The following is a 25,172-nucleotide window of genomic DNA, read 5'->3' on the forward strand; positions in this document are numbered from 1 at the left end:
GGACGGCGGGGGCCGGGCGGGCTGAGGGTGGACTAGCGGCAGCATGTCGGCGAAGCGGAAAGCCGAGGCCCTCATCCCGGCGGAGGAGAGCGATCAGCTGCTCATCCGGCCCCTGTGAGCGCTGGGCGCGGGCGCGACAGCGGGAGCCGCGCCTCTGGCCGGGGGGCGGATGGCGAGGCGGCGGGGCCGGCGGGCGGCACGGAGCCCCGTGCTGTGGGGCTGTGGGGCCCCCGGGGAGGGCCGCCGCTCGCTCCGGGCTGCGCTGTCGCGGCAGGAGAGGCGGCAGCCGGCCCCAGCGAAGCATTCTAGCCACTAGAATCCCGCCTGGTTTTCCCCCTGTACCCCCGCCCGCTCCCTCTCCAGTTTCTCGTCGCTCGCTGTCGGGGTGGGCGGGTAGCCTGGCGCTGGCACGCTCAGTTGGAAGGGCCGCTTCCTCTCCTTATGCGCTGTGCAACTGGTCACGCAGCCAAAAAACTTTTCAATTTTCTTTTTTTGCCTTTTGCACTTTTAACAGCGTTGTGGGTTTTCTAGTATTTTAAATTGAATCTGTTTCCTCGGTAGAGATACCAATGCCATTTGAAGGTGTTTCTGGTAGCATCACAAGAAGTCTCTTCTGGATAGTTCAAAGATGTTACTTCAAGCTTATTCAGCCCAAGATAATTTGTTATTTAAGTAAATGTTCAATTCATTAAACACCTCACTACTTTGAGACTGGAGTGTGCAGGCATGCAATAAAAAACAGAAGAGACCAAAATAATTTCCCCAAATAGATCGTTTCTTTTGCATGAAGTGCAGTCTCGTTTCCATTGAAATAAATATAACTACTCGGTTACTTTAAATATCAGAGCTTGACAGGTCTGTGCAGTTGTTATTTCTACACAGAAGAATAATCCTTCTGAAGGTATCCAGTATGCAGTTACATCTGTATGGCATAGACTGTTTTAATTTTGGTGACTTTCATATCCTTTTGCAGAGGTGCTGGCCAAGAAGTGGGAAGGTCATGCATTATTCTGGAGTTTAAAGGAAGAAAAATAATGGTAATTATTGCATGAATGTATTTGTATGCCATCTCATTATGATCCTTCAGATTATCAAAAGATGTTATGGATTAAATTCGGCCTCTGCACTGAAATCAGCCACCATGCTGGAAGAGACACATTTTGTAGCCTTCTGGAACAATATGGCATATGTGATGGTGGGCATTACAGTGGCTGTCTTGTAAAAGAAATCCCTTTCCCCAAGGAGAATGTATGTGTATGACATGTGGAGTCTGAACATACTAGCTTTCAGTGGAACCTAAGGCTAATGTTTACCAACAGTTATTTGTAAAGAGTAATATATATAAACACACATATTCTCTTTCCTTCATCCAACTGTCTTCTCAGGTAGGGGCTGAAATGACTTGCATATGTTGGTTCTGTATATTTGGGTATTGTCAAACTGTGAAGGAAGGTTGATAGAGGTACAAAGTTGTTAAAAAAGACTGAGATCTTCCGACAGGTGCTCAGTCTCCTAGTAGAGTGAAGTTGTTTAGACAGAAGCCTGATACCTGAAATCCAATGTGAAGAGCAGTGTTTAAGGAAACAAATACCTCTCTTTTTACATAGTGCTAAAAGTTCTTAGTAACTGTGTTTTAGACTAAAGTGGAAAAGGGTTTTTTTAATATGTTCTGTTAGAAGCTTTAACTTACTTTCTTTTTTAGCTCGATTGTGGAATCCATCCTGGATTGGAAGGAATGGATGCTCTTCCTTACATTGATTTGATAGATCCTGCTGAGATTGATCTCCTCCTAATTAGTCAGTAAGTTGCACCTAAAAGAGTAAATGTACTGAGCTGTGTTCACTTGTAGGTTATTAAGAGAGGTTGAAAATAGATGTTACATAGCTGGTAGTGGCATGCCAAATTTTTAGTTTCCAACTGTTTAAATTAGGCATGTTCAGTCACTTTTGACATTGCAACTCTCCACTGAGCTTGCTGTGACATTTGAAGTTTCAGCTATTCTGCCTTAACAGCATTGTGACAGCTTCTAGAAGGTGTTTGCTACATTAAGACTGTTAAAAAGTTGCAGTATTGACTTTGAATTAAAAAGGTGTTCAGAGACTTACACAAGCTTTGGATGTGGTTTAAATATTGCTTAGTGGCTGGAGACAAGGAAAGACATTTCTAGATGATTTTACCAGTCATAACAGGGTCTCTGTAAAATCCTGAGGTTTCGTGGTATGTGCTTGTACCATCTTGTCCTGGTTTCACCTGGAACAGAGTTAATTGTCTTCCTATTTGCTGGTACAGGGCTGTATTTTGGATTTGATAATACAGGAATGTTTTGGTTATTGCTCAGCAGTGCTTGCTCAGCTTGACAGTGTTAAGGCCTTTTCTGCTTCTCACCTTACCCTGCCAGCGAGGGCAGGGTGGCACAAGAAGCTGGGAAGGAGCAATGCCAGGACAGCTACCTGAACTAGCCAAAGGGCTGTTCCATGCCATAGAATACCATGCCAAGTGTATAAATTGGGGAGAGTTGGCGGGGAGGGGCAGATTGCAGCTCAAGCATTGGTCAGCAGGTGAGGAACGGTTGTGTTGAGCATCATTTGTCTTTTCTTGGGTTTTGTTTCTCTCTCTTTGTTACTGTCCTTTTAATTACAATTATTATTTCTATATTTTGTTTACTTATTAGACTGTTCTTTTCTCAACCCACATGTTTTGTTTTCTTTTCCAGCTCTCCTCACCCCATGGGAGGTGGCGGGAGGAGTGAGCAAGTGTGGTGTTTAGTTGCTGTCTGGGGTTAAACCACGACATACATATATTTCAAAAGTTCTTCCTTGAGATAGATTAAACCAAGAAGTGTGGCCAAATAATGTTATTTTTGTAGTTCATGTTTTAATCTATCGTGTCCAACATGCAAATTTAGGATCATATTTGTTACCGCTCCTGTATCTTTAAAATTAATTATGTTCATGTTCCTGTTAATTTTTTCCCTCTAAATTAATATTTCCAAATGTATATTAAATTACAGAAAAGTTAATGCTGAAATTATGTGGATAAAACCTTTGCAATTAATGGGGATTTTCCTGAATTATTATTAACTTTTCTTGGCTGCATTTCCAGTCACTAGTGTACAGAATACAGACCAGCATAATGAACAAGTTTGAAATGCTAATCCAGTGAAGTAGTGATTTAAATTGTATATATTATATTAATATTGTGTACTGTTAATGTATTAATTGGATTTTTATGTGTCTCAAGTTTCCATTTAGATCACTGTGGCGCTTTACCATGGTTTTTGCAGAAAACAAGTTTTAAAGGAAGGACATTTATGACTCATGCCACAAAAGCTATTTACAGATGGCTTCTTTCAGACTATGTGAAAGTCAGGTAAGCTGACCCATGAGTTGTGTCTTCAAGTCCTGAATTATTTCACCTATGTGTCCCATAGGAGAGTTAAGGTGAAGCCACCAGAGGTGGCTGGATGAACCTGGATGCTGTCACAGGTAGCAACATTATAACCAAGTTAGAAGTAATAAATCATCTTACTGCCTCATGGGTAATATCTCTCAAATAATTTCCTATCAATTAAAAAGAAAAAGTTTTTCCTTCTTTCCTCTTGCTCTTTTCATTTGCCTTATTTGGACCTTTAGTAATATCGCCTTTTCCTCCCATCTTTATCTCTTAAGACGCTCCTTTGTTCTCATACTTTTTAATGTCTTTCTTTTTCCTAAGCTTCACAGCTAGTAGTGAATTTTAAGCCCCTAAAGATACAAGACACTGTTCAAGACAAGGTCAGATTAAATATACAGAGTGCTCTGTTACTTACATATTGTTGGGCTTTTTTTTCCGCTCCTTTTTTTTTATTCCTGTGAACGTGGCTTGACACATCTTTTCTTTGTGAATGCAGTGGTCCTGAGCATATCTCAACTCAGCAGATTCTAGCTTGTGTCAGAAACCTGATAAACAGCCCTCTTTTAACTTGTTTGTTCTGGGCTGATGGGAAGAGTGTGGTTTAGTTTTGGTTTTTGAGAACTGTTACAAACAAAGTGGCAGATCTTTGTCCAGGGCTGGGAATCTCCTGGTACTTTTAGACAAATACAGAGCAGATTCTGAACTGAAAAGACTATTCTAGGGTGGCCTTTCAAAAGAAAGATGCTTTAACTCTGCTTAGGTGAAGTGCATTAGGGTACTTGTACTTGTTTTCCAACAAGGGAGATGTAGCGTTACTGACTGAAAGTCTTACAGTCAGTGGGGAAAAAATCCAGGAAGTGTCTTTTTCCTACTGTTCTACAATCTAAGATGGAAAGATGAGCTGATATGTAGCCATTTCACTTGTATCCAGTAATATATCAGCGGATGACATGCTATATACAGAAACAGACCTTGAAGAAAGCATGGACAAGATTGAGACCATCAACTTCCATGAAGTGAAAGAGGTGGCAGGAATCAAATTCTGGTGTTACCACGCGGGCCACGTCCTGGGAGCAGCCATGTTTATGATTGAAATAGCTGGTGTGAAGGTATTTTCTTTTTGTTATCAATTATAAATTATTTAGTATTCAATTACGATTGAAATAGAGCCTGATTTCTAATGTGGTCATGAAGTATTTATTATTGTCTATTAATCCACACCATTGTGGCTGGAGGTGTCAAATAGACTTGAACTTGAATCAAGGTGGGAAGCCTTGACTTAGAGGACTTATTATCTCACTGATTAGAACTAGCAAGTGACACCTCTGTTGAACCAGGTAGCGTGTTTGGATTTTATAGGAATGAGTTACGACTCAGACTTGGAACAAGTAAACATGTAGTATTCTTTGTTAGTCCACTCAGAGGTAGCTGATAGCTGAAGCAGTCTTACAGAAGCTGCGTTTTAGTAAAAATCTGTGAACAAAGGTTTGGCTTTGCAATTCAGATTTCCCATGTCTGCCTGTCTCGAGTGCTTAAATGGCATTTGTCAAAGTCTTTGGGTTACATTTTTTTCATAACATTCTTATGTTAAAGAGCCTAAAGAAATAGGATTATTATTAATTCTAGGTAAAGAAAGATTAAATAAGTCATCATATAATCACAGGCATCATGCTGTCAAAACCATATACTTGAAACTGATCTCGTGGAGCTCAGTAGGATAATCACCGCCCAAGAAAAGTTTCATACAATCTTGAAGAGGGAGGAGAGGTGGTGGTCCTGAGGCTTACTAGTAGGACTTTGTTTGTAGTGTATAATGAATGAGAATTTGTAAAGCTTTTAAAAAGTATAGATATAGAACTGAATTTACAATTACTACCATAAAATTCAGATACCTTCCCGTCTCTTTTGGTTATAGTTTTTGTTCTGATTAAGGCGTGATGAGGACAGATTTTGCTTTTAACTCTGCATGACTCAAATGGATTGGCCTTTAATAGCTACTATTTTCTCTTAATTCCATGTGAAGCACATGAGGAATGTTATAGTAGGTTACCTGTAGACCAGTTATCTGCTGTTGCTGACTATATGTTTTGTTGTTATTCACCTTTTCATTAATGGAACGATTATCAAGTAAAAAATGTTAGGTTTTAAAACAATTATTTTTGGGCACATTCCAGCATGCAAGAATCAGTTAAAAACTGCTAACAGTTACAAATTACTCCTTGATGTAATGGGGAACAAGACAGTTCCATTTGAAAAGTGTGCTAGATTAAAGGCTTTTTTGGTATCAGAAAAATCTTAAAATCATTTTTAATAAGTAACTTTATTAGATTACCCATTATATTTTCATTCTGATAAGTAAATGCTATTTTATCTACTTTTTACTTCCACTTAGGAACTGCTTTATTTTCTGTTATGTCAGTTTTTACTTCTTAGTGGTCAGTGCATGTATGCAAAAGGCTGAAAATGGAACCTTTGTATCCCAAACACAAAATAAAATCTTAATGATTGTTTACCTAGTTCTGTTGAAATTATAGTACTTCTTGAAATACCTTTACTGCTTGTGGTTAAAATATTTGTGTGGTAGTGCTGTTGATGTAATAAGCCCTGTCTACATCAGAAGCGTCTTTAGGTAAAGTACAAGTGACCTTTTTGTCATAAATTCCTTAAAATCATCTTTGCTTAAAACTATCATTTCCACACAACGGTTTTTTAAAGGCTGCTGACCTGGTAGAACAGAAAATCTGTAACCGGAATAACTGCTTCTCTTTATCTCAAATAGCTTCTGTATACAGGTGATTTCTCAAGACAGGAAGACAGACATCTGATGGCAGCTGAGATTCCCAATATTAAACCTGATATTCTTATAATTGTAAGTTTTACAAAATTATTTATTTCTATTGGTGATTAAATCTGGGGCTGTTTAATCTGGAGAAGAGGAGACTGAGGAGGGATCTTATTAACATTTACAAATATCTAAAGGGTGGGTGTCAGGAGGTTGGGACATCCCTTTTTTCTATAGTAGATAGCAACAGGACAAGGGGTAATGGGATGAAGCTGGAACACAAAAAATTCCACTTAAACATAAGAAAAAACTATTTTACTGTTCAGGTGAGGAAGCCCTGGCACAGGCTGCCCAGAGGGGTTGTGGAGGCTCCTTCCTTGGAGGTCTTCAGGTGAACCTGCTTCTGCAGAGAGGTTGGACTAGGTGATCTCTAAAGATCCCTTCCAACCCCTACCCTTATGTGATTCTAAACCAGAATGAGAGTCAGTGAAGATTTAATGATTGCATGTGATTTGTGTTAAATATCCAAACACTTATGTGTTCAGTACACTCCAGGATTTCTATTCACTGTCTTGAACAGTTTCATTTTCATTTTATAAGTCTTCTGATCAAGTTCTTTAGGCCTCTAGATGAATTTTTCAAGATGGGAGATTATTTAGTTTTTGACTTGTGTTTACTAGAAGTATTGTACAAGCCGCAGTTTAGACAGATAGCTTTCCTTAGTAGATCCTAACCTACTTTCAACTGTATTGAGAATTTGTCTTGGATGGAGGTGCCCCGAGAGCTGTTCCATATTTTTGTTTTGCTTTGTTTTCTACGCAAAATGGTTTTATTCTGAATCTGTATTTGGAAAATCATAAGCTCAGGGGAAACTCAACAGTTCCATTTGGAAACAAGCAGTGGGATCTTTCAGAGTAAAACTTAAGATTATTTCATTCATTGTGTCCTTTCTGCCTGCTTTCTGTAACTGATCATTTCATTTTGAGTCACATCAAAGTCTTATTTTTGTGTAATTCCTATATTTTAGGCTAAGTGTTTCTAAGCTGTGGCACATGTACCACTAGTGAGCCATGTTAACATGATATTCCCTTCATCAAAGCAGTGGCAACATTTCCAGTTAGGAAAAGAAGTATGTTAAATTTGAAACCTGTTAAGCATCAAAATTAGTAGTTTTAATTGGTTGGTTGGTTGGTTGGAGTTTTTGGTTGTTCTTTTGGTTTAACAGGATCTGTCTTTCCAAGTTGCTCGGAGGGGCTTGGGATGGAGGGAGTTTTAGTTAGTTATTTTGGTGAAAGTGGTCATGGGAATTTGGGGGTGGTTTTGATTTTTCCCTTCACCCCATGCCTCTCCTACCGGCCTTGTTAACAGCAGTACATTTTTCTGCATTTTCCTGTTGGATTCAGAGGAGAAGATCTACAATTAGTCTCTGTGTCAGTGCTTTTAACACTTGGTTTCTCTATACGTAGGAGTCCACCTACGGCACTCACATTCATGAGAAAAGGGAAGAGCGAGAGGCAAGATTCTGTAATACTGTGCACGACATTGTCAATAGAGGGGGCAGAGGCCTTATTCCTGTGTTTGCCCTGGGTCGAGCTCAAGAGCTCCTTCTGATTTTAGGTATGTACCTTCCCAGCTCTTCTTCATAAAAGGCCTGTAAAGTTAAATGAGAATGTTTTTGTGTACGTGTTTTAAACAACTATTCAGCCATTTCCCAGCATGTTAATTACCTGAGAATGTGTAATGCATGGTGTGGTAGTTTGACCCTGGCTGGATACCAGGTGCCCACCACACTGCTCTATCCCCCACCTCCTCAGCAAGCCAGGGAAGGGGAGAAAATAAGATGAGTCTCGTGGGTTGAGATAAAAGCAGTTTAATAGAAAAACAGCAAAGCAGCATGCGGGAAGTGAAGCAAAAGCAGGTAAAGCTGTTACTCTCTACTTCCCATCAGCAGTGATGTCCAGCCACCTCCCGAGAAGCAGGGCTTCAGTACGCGTAGCAGTTGCTTTTGGAAGGCCAGAAATGAATCTTGCCTCCCCTTCCTGCTCCTCTCTCTCAGTTTATATTACTGAGCTGATGTCATATGGTATGGAATATCTCCTTGCTCAGCCTGGGTCAGCTGTCCTGGCCATGGTCCCTCCCAAGATTGTGCTCACCCACAGCTATTGGTGAAGGTGGGGGAAGGAATGCTGGAGGGGCAGCCCTGGTGCTGTGCAAGCGGTAGTCATAATATTGATGCCAGCTGTAAGCACAGCACTGCAAGAGCTGCTGTGGAAAATCACTACCATCCCAGACCCACTACACATGGTCAAATGCAGAAAAAATCCTAAACCAGCAGAAGCAGCTCTGCTTTGGGAAGCAGGATGGAGACCTGGAAAGGAAAGGGTAATGACATGGCAATATCTGCTTGGCTTTTGAATCCTATTGCATGAGGATTTTGTCAAATAGCGACTAACGATAGAGTCTGAAAAGTAAGCAATCACAACAACAGTTCTATAAGCCACTTCACATAAAATGTATAGGTAGTTGTTACAAGTACTTCAGATAAAACTTTTAAGATAACTTATTTGCAGGTTTCTTTGTGTCCTTCTAGCACAATTAATTTATACTGTGTAACTTTTTTGTTAGTCGTTTTGCTTATGTAAATGCTGGCAAGATCAAAGATAACTATCACAAAATTAAGAAACTTATTTTTAGGGGTGCTCAAGATAAAGGGTTACCTAAAATACTTGAAATTATTCTTAAATTCAGCTTAGCTTAACATTAGAAACTATTTTGTTTCAAGCTGTGTTACTAGTGTATTCAAATGTTAATAAGAGAATTGCATGGAGTAGTATTTAGTGTTGCAGGACTATTTACTGCATATTAATTGTGGGGTTTCTTATTTTAGAGAGCAAAACCTGAGCATTTAAAATCCTCTGTAGCTGTTAGGTTGTAATTTGTTCGCCTCTCCTTGCTGTGTGTAGATCTTGAAGTGGGTTTCTAAAGATAAGCTTGAAAATGCATCTAGTGAAAATGCATCTAGGAAAGGCTGCGGGAACTGGGGCTGTTTAGTCTAGAGAAGAGAAGAGTGAGGGAGGGATCTCATTAATATTTACAAGTGTATAAATGGTGAGTGTCAGGAGGTTGGGGTGTCACTTTTTTCTGTTATATCTAGCAACAGGACAAGGGGTAATGGGATGAAGCTGGACGCAAAAAGTTCCATTTAAACGTAAGGAAAAACTACTTTTATGTTCAGGTGAGGGAGCCCTGGCACAGGCTGCCCAGGGAGGGTGTGGACTAGATGAACTCTAAAGGTCCCTTCTAACCCCTAACATTCTGTGATTCTGTGAAAGCTAGACATGCATTTGGATGCTTAATTAGGTAGAAAATACAATTGCATCTCGTGTGCTGACACAGTCAAGCCTGCGGACTTGTTTTTCTGCTTTCCATAAGTGCATGACCAAAAGTACTGTGTTGGACTATAGAAAATTGTTAGCAAGTGCAGTCTTTTAAGGTCACTCTTAAGTCCTGCTATTGGTTATCTTTTATTGACTGTTTTCACCTTACACTTGAGCTTATTCACATAGTCATGGCAGTGAGCCTCTCTGACATGTTCTGAAACACTTGTCTGCAAATCAGAAAAGTTAGCTTAAAGCCACATCATTATAAAGGTACAAATACAGCCAGAAGAGCATACCTCTATTTTTGAATGATTGTTCCTCACTTATGCAATGTAAATGTGTTTTAGACTGGCTGAACTGTATCCAAGCAGGAAAATGAATGTTGTGTTTGTATAGCTTCATTCAGAAATCTTCTTTGTGTTTAGTAAAGGCCATGACTGCTGTCATCAGTGATAAAATAAGTTGTGGTTAGTGGAGGCTTTTTTGTGGTTTTGTTTCAGTTAAGCTTGTAAAATAAAACTTGATGATCTATGGGAAGCCAGGCTTGATAACTGTGTGATCCCTTCACACCTTGAACTCTGTGGATCTGTTTTACAGAACTTTTGATACCAACTGATTGTAATTTGGCCTGCCAAAAATATCTGAAGTTCATCTTTTTCTTGTTCGTTTGTACTAGTTGTGTTCTGGTTTAGCTGGTAATTGCTTTTTCTTTAATAGAGCACCAAAAAAAAGCCAAAACTGTGTTTTTCTGCAATAAGAATGAAAAAAATCCCCCACAGTGCTAGATCTGTTTTACAAGAAGCATTACCATTTCTGAGAAGCATGCCTTTTGGAGGTAATGCTGGGGTGAGGTAATGCAGTTTTTTGTTGGGGATTGGGTTTTGGATTTTTTTTGTTGTTCTTTTTCATGGTTTTTGCTCTTTTTAGATGAATACTGGCAGAATCATCCCGAGCTTCACGATATCCCAATCTACTATGCCTCCTCTCTGGCAAAGAAATGTATGGCAGTTTACCAGACCTATGTCAATGCCATGAACGACAAAATCCGCAAGCAAATTAACATCAACAATCCGTTTGTTTTCAAGCACATTAGCAACTTGAAGGTAAACTGGAGATATGGTTGTTTTCCTATAGAGCAAGGGTGGCAGAAGAGTTAATATTGCCGAATAGCGTGTTTGCTATCCAAATAGATTGATCAGGTACAGCCTTGTATCTGAGTTGTCTGCTATCCCAGTGTTCAGAGAGACGGTCGGGGAGAACTTCTGCCACAGCTTTTCTTCCACTATAGATCTCCATGCTTATAGTTTTCTCCTTATGGGCATCAGTAGGAGGAACTGCCCTGCAAAGGGCACTTTTTATGAGGGTGGGGTATAGTCTGAGAACGTCAGGCTCTACTTACATGTTATCGAAGGGTGCAGCTAGGCTGTCTTCCACTGAAGCGAGCTGTGGTAACTGATGTTCCTGCTGTTCCATTTAGAGTATGGATCATTTTGATGACATTGGCTCAAGCGTGGTGATGGCGTCCCCAGGTATGATGCAGAGTGGCTTATCCAGAGAGTTGTTTGAGAGCTGGTGCACAGATAAGAGAAATGGAGTAATTATAGCAGGGTACTGTGTTGAAGGAACGCTTGCTAAGGTGAGTTGCTTATGCACCACAGCTTCTTAATATGAAGTAATTTTCACGTTATGTTTAAAAAGAATTGGTCAGTAGGAAGTGTCTTTATTTGGATTTACTGAGAAGATTGTTGTCATGTATGTCTAATTATGTAATTATGTAATCAAAACTAATTCCTTCTGGCTGATACTAATGAAAAGTACAGAGAATTTACATACGGCTGTTTCCAGTGGTGCTATACAATCTTTTCTAGGAGTAGTTATCTTGTCATGAGGAAGATGACTAGACTCAAGAGGGGAGTCCTAACCCTCATGGTAGAGGAGTCAATATTAAATCTAACACTGCTCATGTGTCAGATAACAGACTGCCTTGCACACATATTTGCGACTGTCCAGTTGTAGGGGATGAAATCCTTCCAGGTGTCAACAGCTAAGGGCATCCAGAACATCCGGTTTTGCCTTTAGAGATAGAAGTCGCCCACTTGTTGTAATTTCAGTGCACGTTTGAGAGAGAGATGTATCTAGAAGAGAAATGAGCTCCCACAGTAGCTGAGCATGCAAAGATGAAATGGTGTGTGTCGTACACTCTTTTCATTTGTGAGTGTGTGTGTTGGGAAATTAGAGATTTTTTTCAGTTCTTCACATTTATCCAGACTGCCAGTATCATTTCATTGATTTTTGAAATTTAAAGAATTAGTTATGTGGTGCCTGTAGGAGGCTTTCACTTTCTTATTTTAAGTGCTCTTTCTTTCTAGCACATCATGTCTGAACCTGAAGAGATCACAACTATGTCAGGACAAAAACTCCCACTGAAGATGTCTGTGGATTACATTTCTTTCTCTGCTCACACAGATTATCAACAAACTAGTGAATTTATCCGAGCCCTGAAACCTCCACATGTGGTTAGTATACATGCTGCCCATTTCTCCAGAATGGAATTCATCAAACCAGTTCACAGCCGTGAGTCCTCAAAGCAGGTGCTGGTGTCTAGCAGCTTTGAATAATAGAAGATGGAGGTTTTAACCATTTTTCATCTTACCTTAACAAAGTAAAGATGAACTTGCTCTTGACTGTCTGCATATGGGATATCTGGGGATGACCTTCAAGGAAAGTGGTGTGATCTGTAACCTCGTTCAGCAGTGATTTGCACTAGTAAGATACAATATAGGATGCCAGTAAGTTGGGGACACTGGTATTGGAATAATTCAGTGGAATTGGCCCCACAGTAAACAAGAAAACAGATTGAAGGTGTGTAGCAGGCAGCAAAAGACAAGGGCAGAACTTGAGGGGAGAAGCATGAGCAAATCACAAGGAACGGGAGGTTTGAAAGACCAGAATATGAAATTGGGACTAGGATCTGAAACTTGCGGAGACTGAAGGAGAATCAGTGTGCAAGCATAGATAAGAAAGAAAATAAATTATAGCAGAAGAAAAAGAGGATTTAATTTCACAAAGAAAATTGTGAATTTTTAGCTAGGAGCATGTTTGTTGTGCTTACATACACACAGACACAAAAAGGTAAAGCCAACTAACTTTTGTTGAACTCAGTACTTCCTTTTCACAATGTAAGAATGTGTTTATGCATGAAAAGTTAAATGGAATCTCTGCCATGCATTCTCCTTATTTACATGTATTTTTCTACTAACACTCAGAGTGGTGAAATCTCAGCCTTTGAGTGATGCAGAGAATTCAAAGACACATATAGAGCTATACAGAATATAATTGAGCTAATATTTTGTGTACCGTGGCCTCATGAAATTCCATTTTTATAAGAACAGGGCATGGAAATTTTCTTAGATAATTTGTTTACTAAACATGTTTGGTTGGACAAATTAACTGTTCAACCTGAAAGCTGTCTTTCCTGTAGATTTTAGTTCACGGTGAGCAGAATGAAATGGCCAGATTGAAAGCAGCATTGATACGAGAATATGAGGATAATGATGAAGTTCATATAGAAGTTCATAACCCCAGGAATACTGAAGCTGTGACGTTAAACTTCAGAGGAGAAAAACTTGCCAAGGTATACAGTCTTTTGTTATCTGTACAACTGTATGTTCCTCTAGGATAAAACCCACAATGTTTTCTTCCAAGCCTCTATTTTTAATGGATTTCAGATTGTGTATGTTTTCCAGGGACTCAAAAGTATGTGAATGTTTTGTGTTTAGTGTTGTATTTGGCACCTGGTTTTGGAGAGGGGACATTAGTGGGTTTATTTTTCTTTGCTCTTCACTCTTCCAACTTTTTCTTTCTTTATTTCTCTGAATGGTAATTGGTTACTCTGAATTTCTATTTGTAGACTAAATTTGACACTAGGCTTGATTTTTCTGAGAAAGTTCTATTTCATCTTCATAGTTGCCCTTAAACTGTGAATACTTTAGATTGCATTGTTGCACTATGTGTGTATTTTCTTACCAGGTGATGGGTTCTTTAGCAGATAAGAAACCAGAGCAAGGACAGAGAATTTCTGGAATCCTAGTTAAAAGAAATTTTAATTATCACATCCTTTCTCCGTGTGACCTCTCCAGTAAGTAAAGACAGTGATGTGCTCAGTAGGTAGTTGAAACTTACTGCATCATTCATCATTAAAACACATAAAATACCATAATTTTGTGTTCAATAAGTTATCAGTGAACATCTTGATTTGATTTTGGTTTAGCTTTGCTCAAGTTCTGAACTGTTGTAGTGAGAAGAAAGGCATTCAATTCAATCAATGTCCACTGAAGTTTAAAATCTTTCCTTTCTGTCAAAGAAAAGAAGTGAAATTCCATTTCCCTTCTCGTTGCTTAAAAGTTCTTCCTCTGTACAAATATGCATAAAGCATGCTGGTGAGAACAGAAGAGCATCAAGTTTCCTGCCAGATCTCAAATGTCGTTAGGTTTTAGTGTAAAAGCTACAGTACAGTGAAAATATTTGCGTATGGCTCCTGTGGTATTTATTCCTAATGAAACTGATCTATTCTCAGAAGAATAATTCAATGTTAAAGCAGTTCTGCTATCCTAGTTCATTGTTCACCTCTAATGTGTACAATAAAATAAGAAGCTCTTACTGGTTTCTTAACCACAAGTATATTATTTATCATGCAATAGATGTTTCAACTTCCTCTGCAAATCGTCCTTTTCAGCCCTCTGCCTTAAATGTATCAATGCCATTGTTTATCTATAGTGGCAGTTTTTGGTTTTTGAGAAAGAAATTCAAAGGGATCATTCTTAACATGTTCTTCTTAAAATTGTTTCAGATTACACAGACTTGGCAATGAGCACTGTAACCCAGACACAAGCCATTCCTTACACAGGCCCTTTTAATCTGCTGTATTACCAGCTACAAAAGCTGACTGGTACGTATTTGGGAAGACACAGTCACGATTTAGAGTGCTCAACTTTTAAAACAACTTTCAGTCATCACAGGGATTCTGAGTCGAAGTTTCTTTGCCAGTATCTGAAGGTGCTACAGTTTGTTTTGTATTTTACAACTTTGATTACGTTGTGCAGCTTCTGCCAGATCCAGTTCATGAGTATGAGACATCCTTTTTGGGGGGATTCTACGGTAGCTGCCTTACAAAGTCATAAGCATATAGCAAGATAGAGCCTAGACTGGCTTTTGTCTGCTGTCAGCACCCAAACTAGGTGCTCTAGCTGCTTTGATATGATTATTTGATCTTTTATCTCCAGCTCAAAAATAGAACCAGTAGTGCCATCCAATTAATAAAAACAAAAGCTCTGTCCTCCTTTGTGACAGACAGCCTCTTCTGTCTCTCCCCAGGAGGCAAGACTCTGACCCTGTAGGTTTTGCCTGAGTCAGAAGGTGTTTAAATCTGCCATGTGTGTGATCCACCGTGCCTCTGTTCAACTTTCTTAAAGGTGAGGGGCAACTCCTTTCTTAGTTCATTAAAGGCACACACACTTGGCAGCATCCCTGCCCAGATTTCAAGCTCAAGAATTGTTTTTCTTCTCCAGTGTCAGAATCTAACATATCACTAGTGGAGAGAAAACTTGTATTCAGTTGTGTTCAGTTCTCATAACCCAAGTGCTACCTGGCACACAAACGCTTTTGCCTTAATCTCAGTGCGTACATGAGCAATTGTCCTTTAAGGGTATAAGAGCTGGTTAGTTCTGCAAATGGAGCACTAAATTTCGCCTTTGATAGGTGTGCTCACATCAGTCTACTAAGCCAGTCAAATATGAGAATTGAAAACAAATGAAATGGCCAATATTGCATATTAAAAATTCCCATGCAATCCAGAACAAAGGAAATCACGTCAGGGAAGGGAAGAGAAGAGGGTGTTTGCTTCCATTTTGTGAGCTGCTCTGAGCACTTGTGATAATCACAGACAACCCTTCTTGTTTTTACAACGACCTGTTTTCTTATGCAGATGAGGTTAGTCTTGCTTTTCAGTGCAATTTTATTCTTGCTGACCATTTGTTGTCACTTCTTAGGTGATGTAGAAGAAATAGAAATCCAACAAAAACCAGCCCTGAAGGTCTTCAGAAATATTACTGTGATCCAGGAGCCAGGCATGGTAGTCCTTGAGGTGGGCATTGGTAACAGAGAATGAAGTATTTTGTTCTCCAGGTTCTGAAAAATAGTATCATAGTATCAGTCTTGTTTTCTGTTGGATGGTAACTAGAATGAAAGCTGGGATCAAGCTCCCCTTGAGCTATGGTCCTATGTTGAGGTTCATTTAGCCACTGCTAGTTTCCTTTTGTTGTGAGTCAAGTATAATGACAGATTTGGTGCCCTTTTTTATTTGGCAAATAGTAACTGGAAATACTGTCCAATGGTGTTCCCTCTGCTCCCTCGCTTCCATACAGTTGTGGTAATCAGTAGCTATTTCATAAATGTGCTCAGAAACATTCAACAGTTTGAATTTTGCCTAGGAAGTTACTGGAATATACCAAGTTAAAAGTAGTTGTTAATTCGGTGTAAAACGTATGACAGTTACTTGAAGCTAGGACTCAGAGAAGAGCGATTAAGGAGAATGCTACATTGCTTTCACTCAGGTCAAATAACAGACTCAAATGGTAATGTTTTGGTTTTTTTTCAATCTTCCAGTGGGTGGCAAATCCTGCTAATGATATGTATGCAGACACTGTGACAACAGTGATACTGGAAGTTCAGTCAAATCCCAAAATCCAGAAAGGTAGGAAGTCTCACATACGCTTATTTCAGAGTCATTTTTCTTCATTTTTTATGTCAAGCGAGTTAAATGTTACCCACTTCAGATAACAGTGTACCATGCCTCATTTAGCTATTTCAGTTTCTCATTTGAAAGTTGTGGTTACTATTCATGAGTGGTGTTCCTATGACTGTACATCAGAAAGAGATAGATAGGCAATGCTGAAAAGGAATCAGACCAGCTGGAGAATTGCACTTGTGGAGACCCTGGAACCAAATCATTTTATTGGGTAGTGATAACATCATAAGACAGCAGATTTGACACTGCTGTTCGGCGTTACTAGTGATGGTAGTTTATATTTTCCATCTCACTGTTTTGCTTTTGAACATATATGTCATTCTGCAGAGAATCTGGAGTGAGTATTATCAAGTTGGCCACTGAGGATACGTGTTGGCAGCTTGGCAATGCAGTAACACAGATAATGTAGTGACAATCCATTTAGCACAATTAAATAAGGATTTTGAATTTTTATTATTATTTCTAGGGTTTTAAATCACTTTTTTCTGCCAGTACCTGCATCACTGGCTGCAATATACATTATTATTTTACTTAAAAAGATCTTAGTGAAGTTCTGCCTTTGCATACCCTTGCACAGCTAGTGAAATAAGTGACAGCTGGCTATCCAACTTGGAGGGTTCTTCATCTCCAGTTTGGATGTGGTTAGGCAAGCAGAACACAGAATTCTTTTCTTGGGGTATTACATACAAGTAGTACCATTTGGTGGTTGGTTTCATTGGGTTTTTTTCAGCAAAAGGGCAACACGAGTAGAGATCTTTTTAGATAAATCTCAACCTTAAAAACTCCTGAGCTCTGTGTGTAATGCCCAGCAGATATGTTCTGTGACCTTTACTTAGGGAACCAGTGGCACATGTGACCTTAGTGCCCATTTTTCTTTTGAGGAGTGGCTGAAGTACTATGGAGGAGGTGAAGAGGTCCTTTAGACAGGAACCCAAGCCACACCTGATGTGGCTTGAATCTGGAAGCCTTCAAAGTGGTCTCAGACCCTGTGCCATATCCTGTACATACCACCCCCTTGGCCTCCGACTTCCCTATCAATTCATTCTGAGACCATCTGCCTCTTAACCAGTTCTTAACCTCCTAACCAATGTTAAAAACTCTGTACTGTTCCACATCTTCTCATCTTACCTAAGAGTTTTTCATGCCATTCTGTATCTGATGCTGTGCTGGAGTCTGGTGGTCAAGGTCCACAATGTGTCCACAACATAAACGAGGATTGCATATTACCAGACACTGATAGTGAGGGGTCTGGCTTCATCTGTTTCCATGAGCCCCACGAGATGTCTCCCTCACAACAGGGGTTTTTCCTTCCAAAGCAGTACGGAGAGCACTAGAGACCTATGGGCAAGTAGGTGTTTATTTTCCCTGGGTTACTTCCCTTGTCTTTTTATTGTATATCCTGGTGATTTGATATAAAATAGCAATCGGTGTTCTTCGGGTGCTTAGACCCAAATTTGCTAAAAGTCCTTTCTTCTGAGTTTGTCAGTTCAGATAGCAGTTCTTGCTTTAGAATGGGATGAAGCTGGAACACAAAAAGTTCCACTTAAACATAAGAAAAACTATTTCACTGCTCAGGTGAGGGAGCAGTGGCACAGGCTGCCCAGAGGGGTTGTGGAGTCTCCTTCCTTGGAGGTCTTCAAGACCCGCCTGGACATGTTCCTGTGCGACCTGATCTAGGTGACCCTGCTTCTGCAGGGGGGTTGGACTAGATGATCTCTAAAGGTCCCTTCCAACCCCTACCATTCTGTGATTCTATGAAAAGTTCTTCAGTCACCTTAATGTAAGCAAATTCAGAGTGAAATTGTCTTACATTGATTGTGATCGCTTTCAGAATGTCAGCCCTTCCAGCCACACACTCTTGTTCTACTCTACTGAAACTAACCAAAAAAAAGGAAACGTTAGTTTTGGGTGGTACTTTGACCTCTCCCTGTCCCCCAGGCTCCCTATCTTTATCTGGCCTGACAAAAATGTTGCTATTTGGTTACATCTTTCATTGTAATATCTGACTTGACATGACTTTTTGTAGCTCAGACTTCCACTATATAATTTGTTCATGACAATATCTAGCTTCCTCAGCTGTGCAATCCTGTGAACCACCCCCAGTTCATCCCTCTTTGTGTGCCTTTTAGTGTTACTTCTTATGTGGTTTCATGGTGGTGATTCTGTTGGCTAATCTTAGATGTGGCTTCTTGCAGGAATTTTTTTGGCCCTTATTTGGGGTAAAACCACATTCCAAATAGTTCTTTCACTTGTGTATTTTAGAATATGTTCATAGGATCACCAATGATTGAATTAAAATATCTGTTTTGTTGCTCCTCTGACCATGCCCTCTTACCTTATTCCAGTATGAAGTTATTTTATGTAATACATCCGGCCACTGCATCTTATCTAAGGGATGGTCAATTTTTAAGATACACTTGCTTGTTCTCTGAAAATTATGAAGTTCTTTAAAAAAATTCCAAGAAATTCTACCTACCATTGTGTTCAGTTCTCTGAATTCTTTAGCTGATTCAGAAGTATTAAAACTACTCTTTCAAAAGCCTTGTCTGTTTTGTTTATCCATCAGTGAAACAGGGATTTTCACAATTAGCTCATCCTGTAGACTCCTGACTCCTTTAACGATCAGATACTTAAATTTCACAGAATGTTGTTCACAGAATCTTAAGGGTTGGAAGGGACCTTGAGAGATCACCTAGTCCAACCCAGAGCAGGACCACCTGCCACAGCAGGGCCACCTAGAGTAGGTCACACAAGAACTCATACAGGTGTGTTTTGAATGTCCCCAGAGAAGGAGACTCCACAACCCATCTGGGCAGCCTGTTCCAGTGCTCCATCACCCTCACAGTGAAGAAATTCTTCCTTGTATTTCTTTGGAGCCTCTTATGTTCCAGCTTGTACCCATTGCCCCTTGTCCTATCGTTGGACATCACTGAGAACAGCCTGGCTCCATCCTCCTGACACCCACCCTTTACATATTTGTAACCGTGAATGAGGTCACCCCTCAGTCTCCTCTTCTCCAAGCTGAAGAGCCCCAGCTCCCTCAGACTTTTTTTCTTCAAAACAAAATTACTTCTTTTAACCTACTTCTTGATTTCAAAACAAAGTGTAAAACCAGTGTCATTGATTTTATCTCAGCCTCTCTATGCTAAAACGTGTTCCAAGAATATCTGCCTGTTACTGCTCTTCATGTTTGCTGTACAGTTTTACTGGCTGTACTCTTGGCGTGCTCCTGGCCTCCGTGACAGAGCATTTTCCTACAACAGGAGAAAAATGGAGGGATTGTAAACAAATGATGAAAGTAGATTACTTTGACTTTTAACTAAAGGAACCATGAGAGGTCATGAAGATTAACAATAAAAGGAGCATTAAAAAAAGATAATTTGACTAAAAATGCTTTCTGGTTTAAAATGTGAGTGGTACAGGGAACGTGTGTCTCAAATGTGTGTCCTTCCGTGGCTCTTCTGGCTGTTCTAATCTGTTTTCTTTATACATTGTTTGAACAATATATATCTGTCCTGTAGCTTTTGGATTGTTTTTCATGAAGGTCAGTTGGGAACCAGGATGTATACATTACCCAATTTTCCCTCCCAGCGAAGGTCTGTGAAAGTAAAATGACTTTTTCTTTTCAGCTGCGGTACATAAAGTTCCCAAAAAGGTGGATATGGATGTGTATAGGAAGAGAATGGAAATCATGCTACAGTAAGTTGGCAGATGTTTTATTCTAAAGGGAACATGATCACTGTTAATCATGCAAATACAACAATTTTAGGATACTGCAGTTTAAAGATACAGTTATTTTTCAGTACTTTATGCAAATCTACTTCATTCTAATTTCTGTGAAGGCCAGGAGTTAAGTAAAGGAAGAGGCACAGTAAAAAGTTCTCAGCATCATTAACATTGTGAATACAGGGCCCAGTTATTTTCTCCAGGAGCATACTTTTTTCAGCTGGCTCCCAAAGTTATGCTACAAATAGTTATGAAAATACCTTTTTGGATCACATTTCTTTTAAGACTTATGTATATTGTGCTGTTGACACAGAAATCTGGCTTTTTTGAAATCAAAGGAATCCTTTCCTTCACTTATGGTAAGGTTTCCTTCAATAAAATACTTACTGTTATGTGACACCCACTCTCAGAATCATTTAGATTGTTAGTTATTAATTCTATCAGAGGGGGTTAAATAGTAGTTGCTGAAAGGAGATACTCTGCTGACCAAATGCCCATGAAACCCTCAGGTTAATAGAAAGAAAACCCGAAGTCTGCAGTTTGGCCATGTCTTAACACACAAAGGTCTTTATTGTAGGGACATGTTTGGAGAAGACTGTGTGAGCTCAAAGGATGGCTCTGTTCTGTGCATCACGGTCGATGGAAAGACTGCAAACATCTCCCTGGAGACTCGGGTACGTACAGCAAAGCACTTGCTATTGTGTGCACCGTGTTCAGCAGAGGTGAGTCTCACAACCAGCATAGTGCTACCCAGAATATCATGTACTGTTTGCAAAGGAAATGGTATCAAACAGCTTGAGCCTGTTCACTTTCTGTTCCTTTCATTGGGGTTGCCGTCAGTCCATCAATGTCCAGCCATTCTGGGAGAGATACTGATTCAGCCTGCAAGCTGGGTGGACTGGACTGTTGTAGAAGCATTTCCTAGAGAGTTTTCTTCCTTAAAAAAAATGCTAGCAGTGTTTATGTGACAAACACAGGAGATCTGGAAGAAAACTTACTATTTTCAGCACCTCTCTCCTTTATAAGGAATGAAAAAAGAAAGGTTGCAAAGGAGAAACTGATTTAGAATCATAGAATCATGGAATGGTAGGGGTTGGAAGGGACCTTTAGAGATCATCTAGTCCAACCCCCCTGCAGAAGCAGGTTCACCTAGATCAGGTCACATAGGAATATGTCCAGGCAGGTCTTGAAGACCTCCAAGGAAGGAGACTCCACAACCCCTCTGGACAGCCTGTGCCAGGGCTCCCTCACCTGAACAGTGAAATAGTTTTTTCTTAAGTGGAACTTTTTGTGTTCCAGCTTCATCCCACTACCCCTTGTCCTGTTGCTAGCTACTATAGAAAAAAAGAGATGCCCCAACCTCCTGACACCCACCCTGTAGATATAAATATCTACATGTACATCTAAATGTTAATAAGATCTCCCCTCAGTCTCCTCCAGACTAAACAGCCCCAGTTCCTGCAGCCTTTCCTCGTATGAAAGATGTGCCAGTCCCCTGATCATCTTGGTGGCCCTGTGCAGGACTCTCTCCAGAAGTTCTCTGTCCCTCTTGAGCTGAGGAGCCCAGAACTGGACATAGGACTCCAGATGAGGCCTCACCAGGGCAGATTAGAGAGGGAGAAGAGCCTCCCTTGACCTACTGCCCACACTCTTGATGCATCCCAGGATGCCATTGGCCTTTTTGGCCACGAGGGCATGTTGCTGGCTCATATTTAGCTTATTATCAACCAATACTCCCAGGTCTCTCTCTGCAGAGCTGCTCTCCAGCAGTTCGACCCTCAGCCTGTACTGGTGCATCTGGTTGTTCCTTCCCAGATGCGGGACTCTGCAGTTGTCCTTGTTGAACCTCATGAGGTTCCTCTCTGCCCAACTCTCAAGCTGGTCAAGATCCCACTGAATGGCAGCACAGCCTTCTGGGGAATCAGCCAGTCCTCCCAGTTTGGTGTCATCAGCCAACTTGCTGAGGGTACACCCTGTCCCCTCAGCCTGGTCGTTGCTGAAGATGTTGAACAAGACTGGCCCCAGAATCGATCCCTGTGGAACTCCACTGGCCACAGGCCTCCAACTCGATTCTGTGCCATTGATCACCACCCTCTGGGCTCTGTCATTCAGCCAGCTCTCGATCCACCTCACTGTCCACTCATCCAAGCACACTGCCTGAGCTTTCTGATGAAGATCTTAAAACATAGTTTATGGTCTGAACAATTGAACAATCCAGAGTAGGAATGATGCCAATAATGGCGTTTTGTCACCTTGATCCTTTTGTAGCTAAACTGAAACCTGAAATACTCACAGAAAGAAATCATTAATTTACTGGCCAGGTCCACAACTGGATGGCATGTGTGTCAGAAGGCTGCTTTAAGAAGCTGCCACACGTAGCTGTTTGAACCATTTGGAACTCTTAAAGAATGGTTAAAACCGCGTTTGTCACGTCCTTCAGCATTTTAAGGTGTTGACTTTCTGTCCTTAGTGATAACAAGTGACAAATACGGCATGTATCGCCACTGTCTCTAGTAGTAACACATCCCACTGCTTCCAGATGCTGTCTTGGGGACCACAACAAATCTTCCAAGTGTTCTGGAAACCCAGAAAGAAAGGTTGATCCCTACCCAAAATTTGTTACCTATTGAACCAAAACAAGCTGTGTCACCTTTTCTCAGTATTTTTAATAAACACGTGCTACGTTTCAATGTAGCCCAAGTACAGGAGAATCCAGGACTAATGAAAGGAGCTCTTGCAATAGAGAGAAGAAGTAATAAGTCTGGAAAAAAACCTGCATACTGCTTGATGAAGAAGTTAGGTTTTGTTTTCATATATTACACTGATATCTGCCATTTGGTGTTCAAAGACTTGTCCACTGTCAGAAACCCTAACGGCAACTCAACTACAACAGCACACGTCTTTGTAATACCCATGTGACACGCGGTGTTGGCAAAGGCAAGCTTGTGCCACTGCAAACCAGGTTTTACAAGATCTGTCCTTCTGTATGTGCACATGTGTCTTCATGTAAAACTGCAAGAGATTTAAAAACAAAAAAACCCCCATCTGCTTCGTACAGATGTGACAACATGGTGGGATGTGGCTTTGGTTTTTCCACATTAAGGCTCTTGCAGTTAACATGCTTGTAACAGCTGTTAGAGAACATTAAAGGCATGTTTGCTCTTTTGAATGCTTCCCTCCCTAATAAAAAACCCTTAATGGTTGAAAGGAGTTGATTGCTCAGAGAGTAACAAGTTAATACTGCCTTACAGAAGGTACAGTCTCACAGCCTGCAAAGTCTGCAGGGTCAAGAACAGCAACTGTGAGGTAGAGCAGTCAAGGGATTGGGTTGAAAGCTGATCAGCTTGCATGTTTGGGGTGGACATCTTTCTCTGGAAGACTTATTTTAGTGATAAATGGATCTCCTCAGGGTTTTATTTTGATGTTTGTGGGTGTGGGAAGAGGACTGTGGAGACTCCCAGAGTGCAGGTGCCTGTACCTCTGTGGCCAATGCACGTATTTGACAGTATTAACCAAATGCAGGGTGAGTGAATTCACAGATCCAACAAAATCTCGTAGGACTGAAATTGTCTGGTTTGATTCAATTCAAAATTAAGTGTAATTTGTAGAACTTAATGCATTTTACATGGCAGTTTTGAAAAAAATGATTAACCAAACATTAAACTCGAGATTAAGCTGCTGCTTCCTCAGCAGGACTTTTATAATTCTCTGAATTTTGCGTGTTGGCAGATCACTTGAAAGCACACAGTGCTGCTCCTGATTGCTTTCTCTTCAATTTGTTTTGACTTTTTCCTTTCCCCTCACGAGCATCGTTGAAGCTGAAAAGGAACATGAAGTGCTGGTTGTTCTAACATACATCTTTTCCTGTTCCCAGACAGTGGACTGTGAGCCGGGAAGCGAAGATGACGAATCCCTCCGTGAAATGGTGGAACTGGCTGCACAGAGGCTTTATGATGCCCTCAGCCCCGTGTACTAACCTCTGTAGATACCTAGCACACATCCAAAAAAGATCTTTTAAATGTTCAATTTATTTGAACTGTTTTATAAGAATAAATATTTTTTTCCTTTAAGTCAAACGCATCAATGCTGTGACTGTGCAAGTGCTGAGTTACTTCAGATAATGGATGAGCAACCTTATAGCAACTATATCTGTGCACATATAGGTCGTAATAAAATCAGAGGGAGTGTGCATCTGTTCTTTTTTTCTTATGTGCACATACCAGAAATTAGGAAAAAAATCCTTAACCTATCTAAATGCAGGATCACAAAAATGAAATGGAGACTTGTATATTTTTGAAGATTAAAGATCAGTTGGAGGATAAATTGGATGTATTTGCTTTGCATGTGCTCAGAATCAGGCTTGTATATAATTCTCTTCCTTCCCAGGCAGCAGTTGCCTTCATGCTTGTGTCTGCCTGGAATCAAAGAAGGCTTGAACACATTTCAAATGGAATCCACGCTCACATACTGGGGTTAATTGGAGCTTTAAAACCATGTCTGCAGGCACTGCTGTGACTGGACTGGATGAACCAAACCAGCAGCAGGCGCAGGCAGTGCTTATGGGCTGTTACAGCCTCCAGCACAAAGGGCTCCTGTCAGGGTTTCTACTCGGGCTGCCAGCACTGTCCCTCACTGCTGCTGCTGCCTGGGCAAAGTGACACGAGGGAGTGGCAGCTGCAGCATAGAGGGAAGAATTCCAAATACACATGTGAGCTGGGCTTGTTGCCAAACAGTAAATCATTAAAAATGCCCACAGAAATTGAACTCTCTACACAAGAACTTTATAGTTCTGCTGTAAATGCAACTTTTTTTTCCCTCCTTTTTTTCGACTGATTAAATTTGCACCTGATAATCTCTGCAGGTGCATCGGGGTATTGGTATTAGCACAAGTAGCGACAGCTTTCCCTACAGCTAACTACACACGTCTCAAGTCTTCTAAAGGAGATAACTGCCTTTTCTTAAAGCGAAGTTTCTCTTTGGAACGGATGAAAATCTTGCTTTTAAAACGACGCCTGGTTTTGTAAATGAGCTTTCAGGTAGGGAGGGGCTGTGGGTTACAGGAGCCGGGGGTCGGCCTTTGCCACCC

The 25,172-nt window shown here is 40.5% G+C and overlaps 1 protein-coding gene across 1 annotated transcript; it reads left to right on the forward strand.

The window, feature by feature from the left end:
• Positions 1-11: 11 nt before the first annotated feature.
• CPSF3 (cleavage and polyadenylation specific factor 3) lies at positions 12-24,156 on the forward strand. The gene is made up of 18 exons (XM_061989707.1): positions 12-114; positions 974-1,037; positions 1,703-1,800; positions 3,241-3,369; positions 4,325-4,502; positions 6,173-6,262; positions 7,642-7,792; positions 10,483-10,658; positions 11,033-11,191; positions 11,925-12,071; positions 13,037-13,189; positions 13,585-13,693; positions 14,405-14,503; positions 15,603-15,697; positions 16,219-16,306; positions 19,990-20,059; positions 20,664-20,760; positions 23,961-24,156. The coding sequence occupies exons 1-18, from the start codon at positions 44-46 to the stop codon at positions 24,060-24,062; spliced, it is 2,076 nt and encodes a 691-aa protein (XP_061845691.1). The 5' UTR covers positions 12-43; the 3' UTR covers positions 24,063-24,156.
• Positions 24,157-25,172: the final 1,016 nt, after the last annotated feature.

The sequence above is a fragment of the Colius striatus genome, chromosome 2, assembly GCF_028858725.1.
Source record: "Colius striatus isolate bColStr4 chromosome 2, bColStr4.1.hap1, whole genome shotgun sequence".
Lineage (NCBI taxonomy): Eukaryota > Metazoa > Chordata > Aves > Coliiformes > Coliidae > Colius > Colius striatus.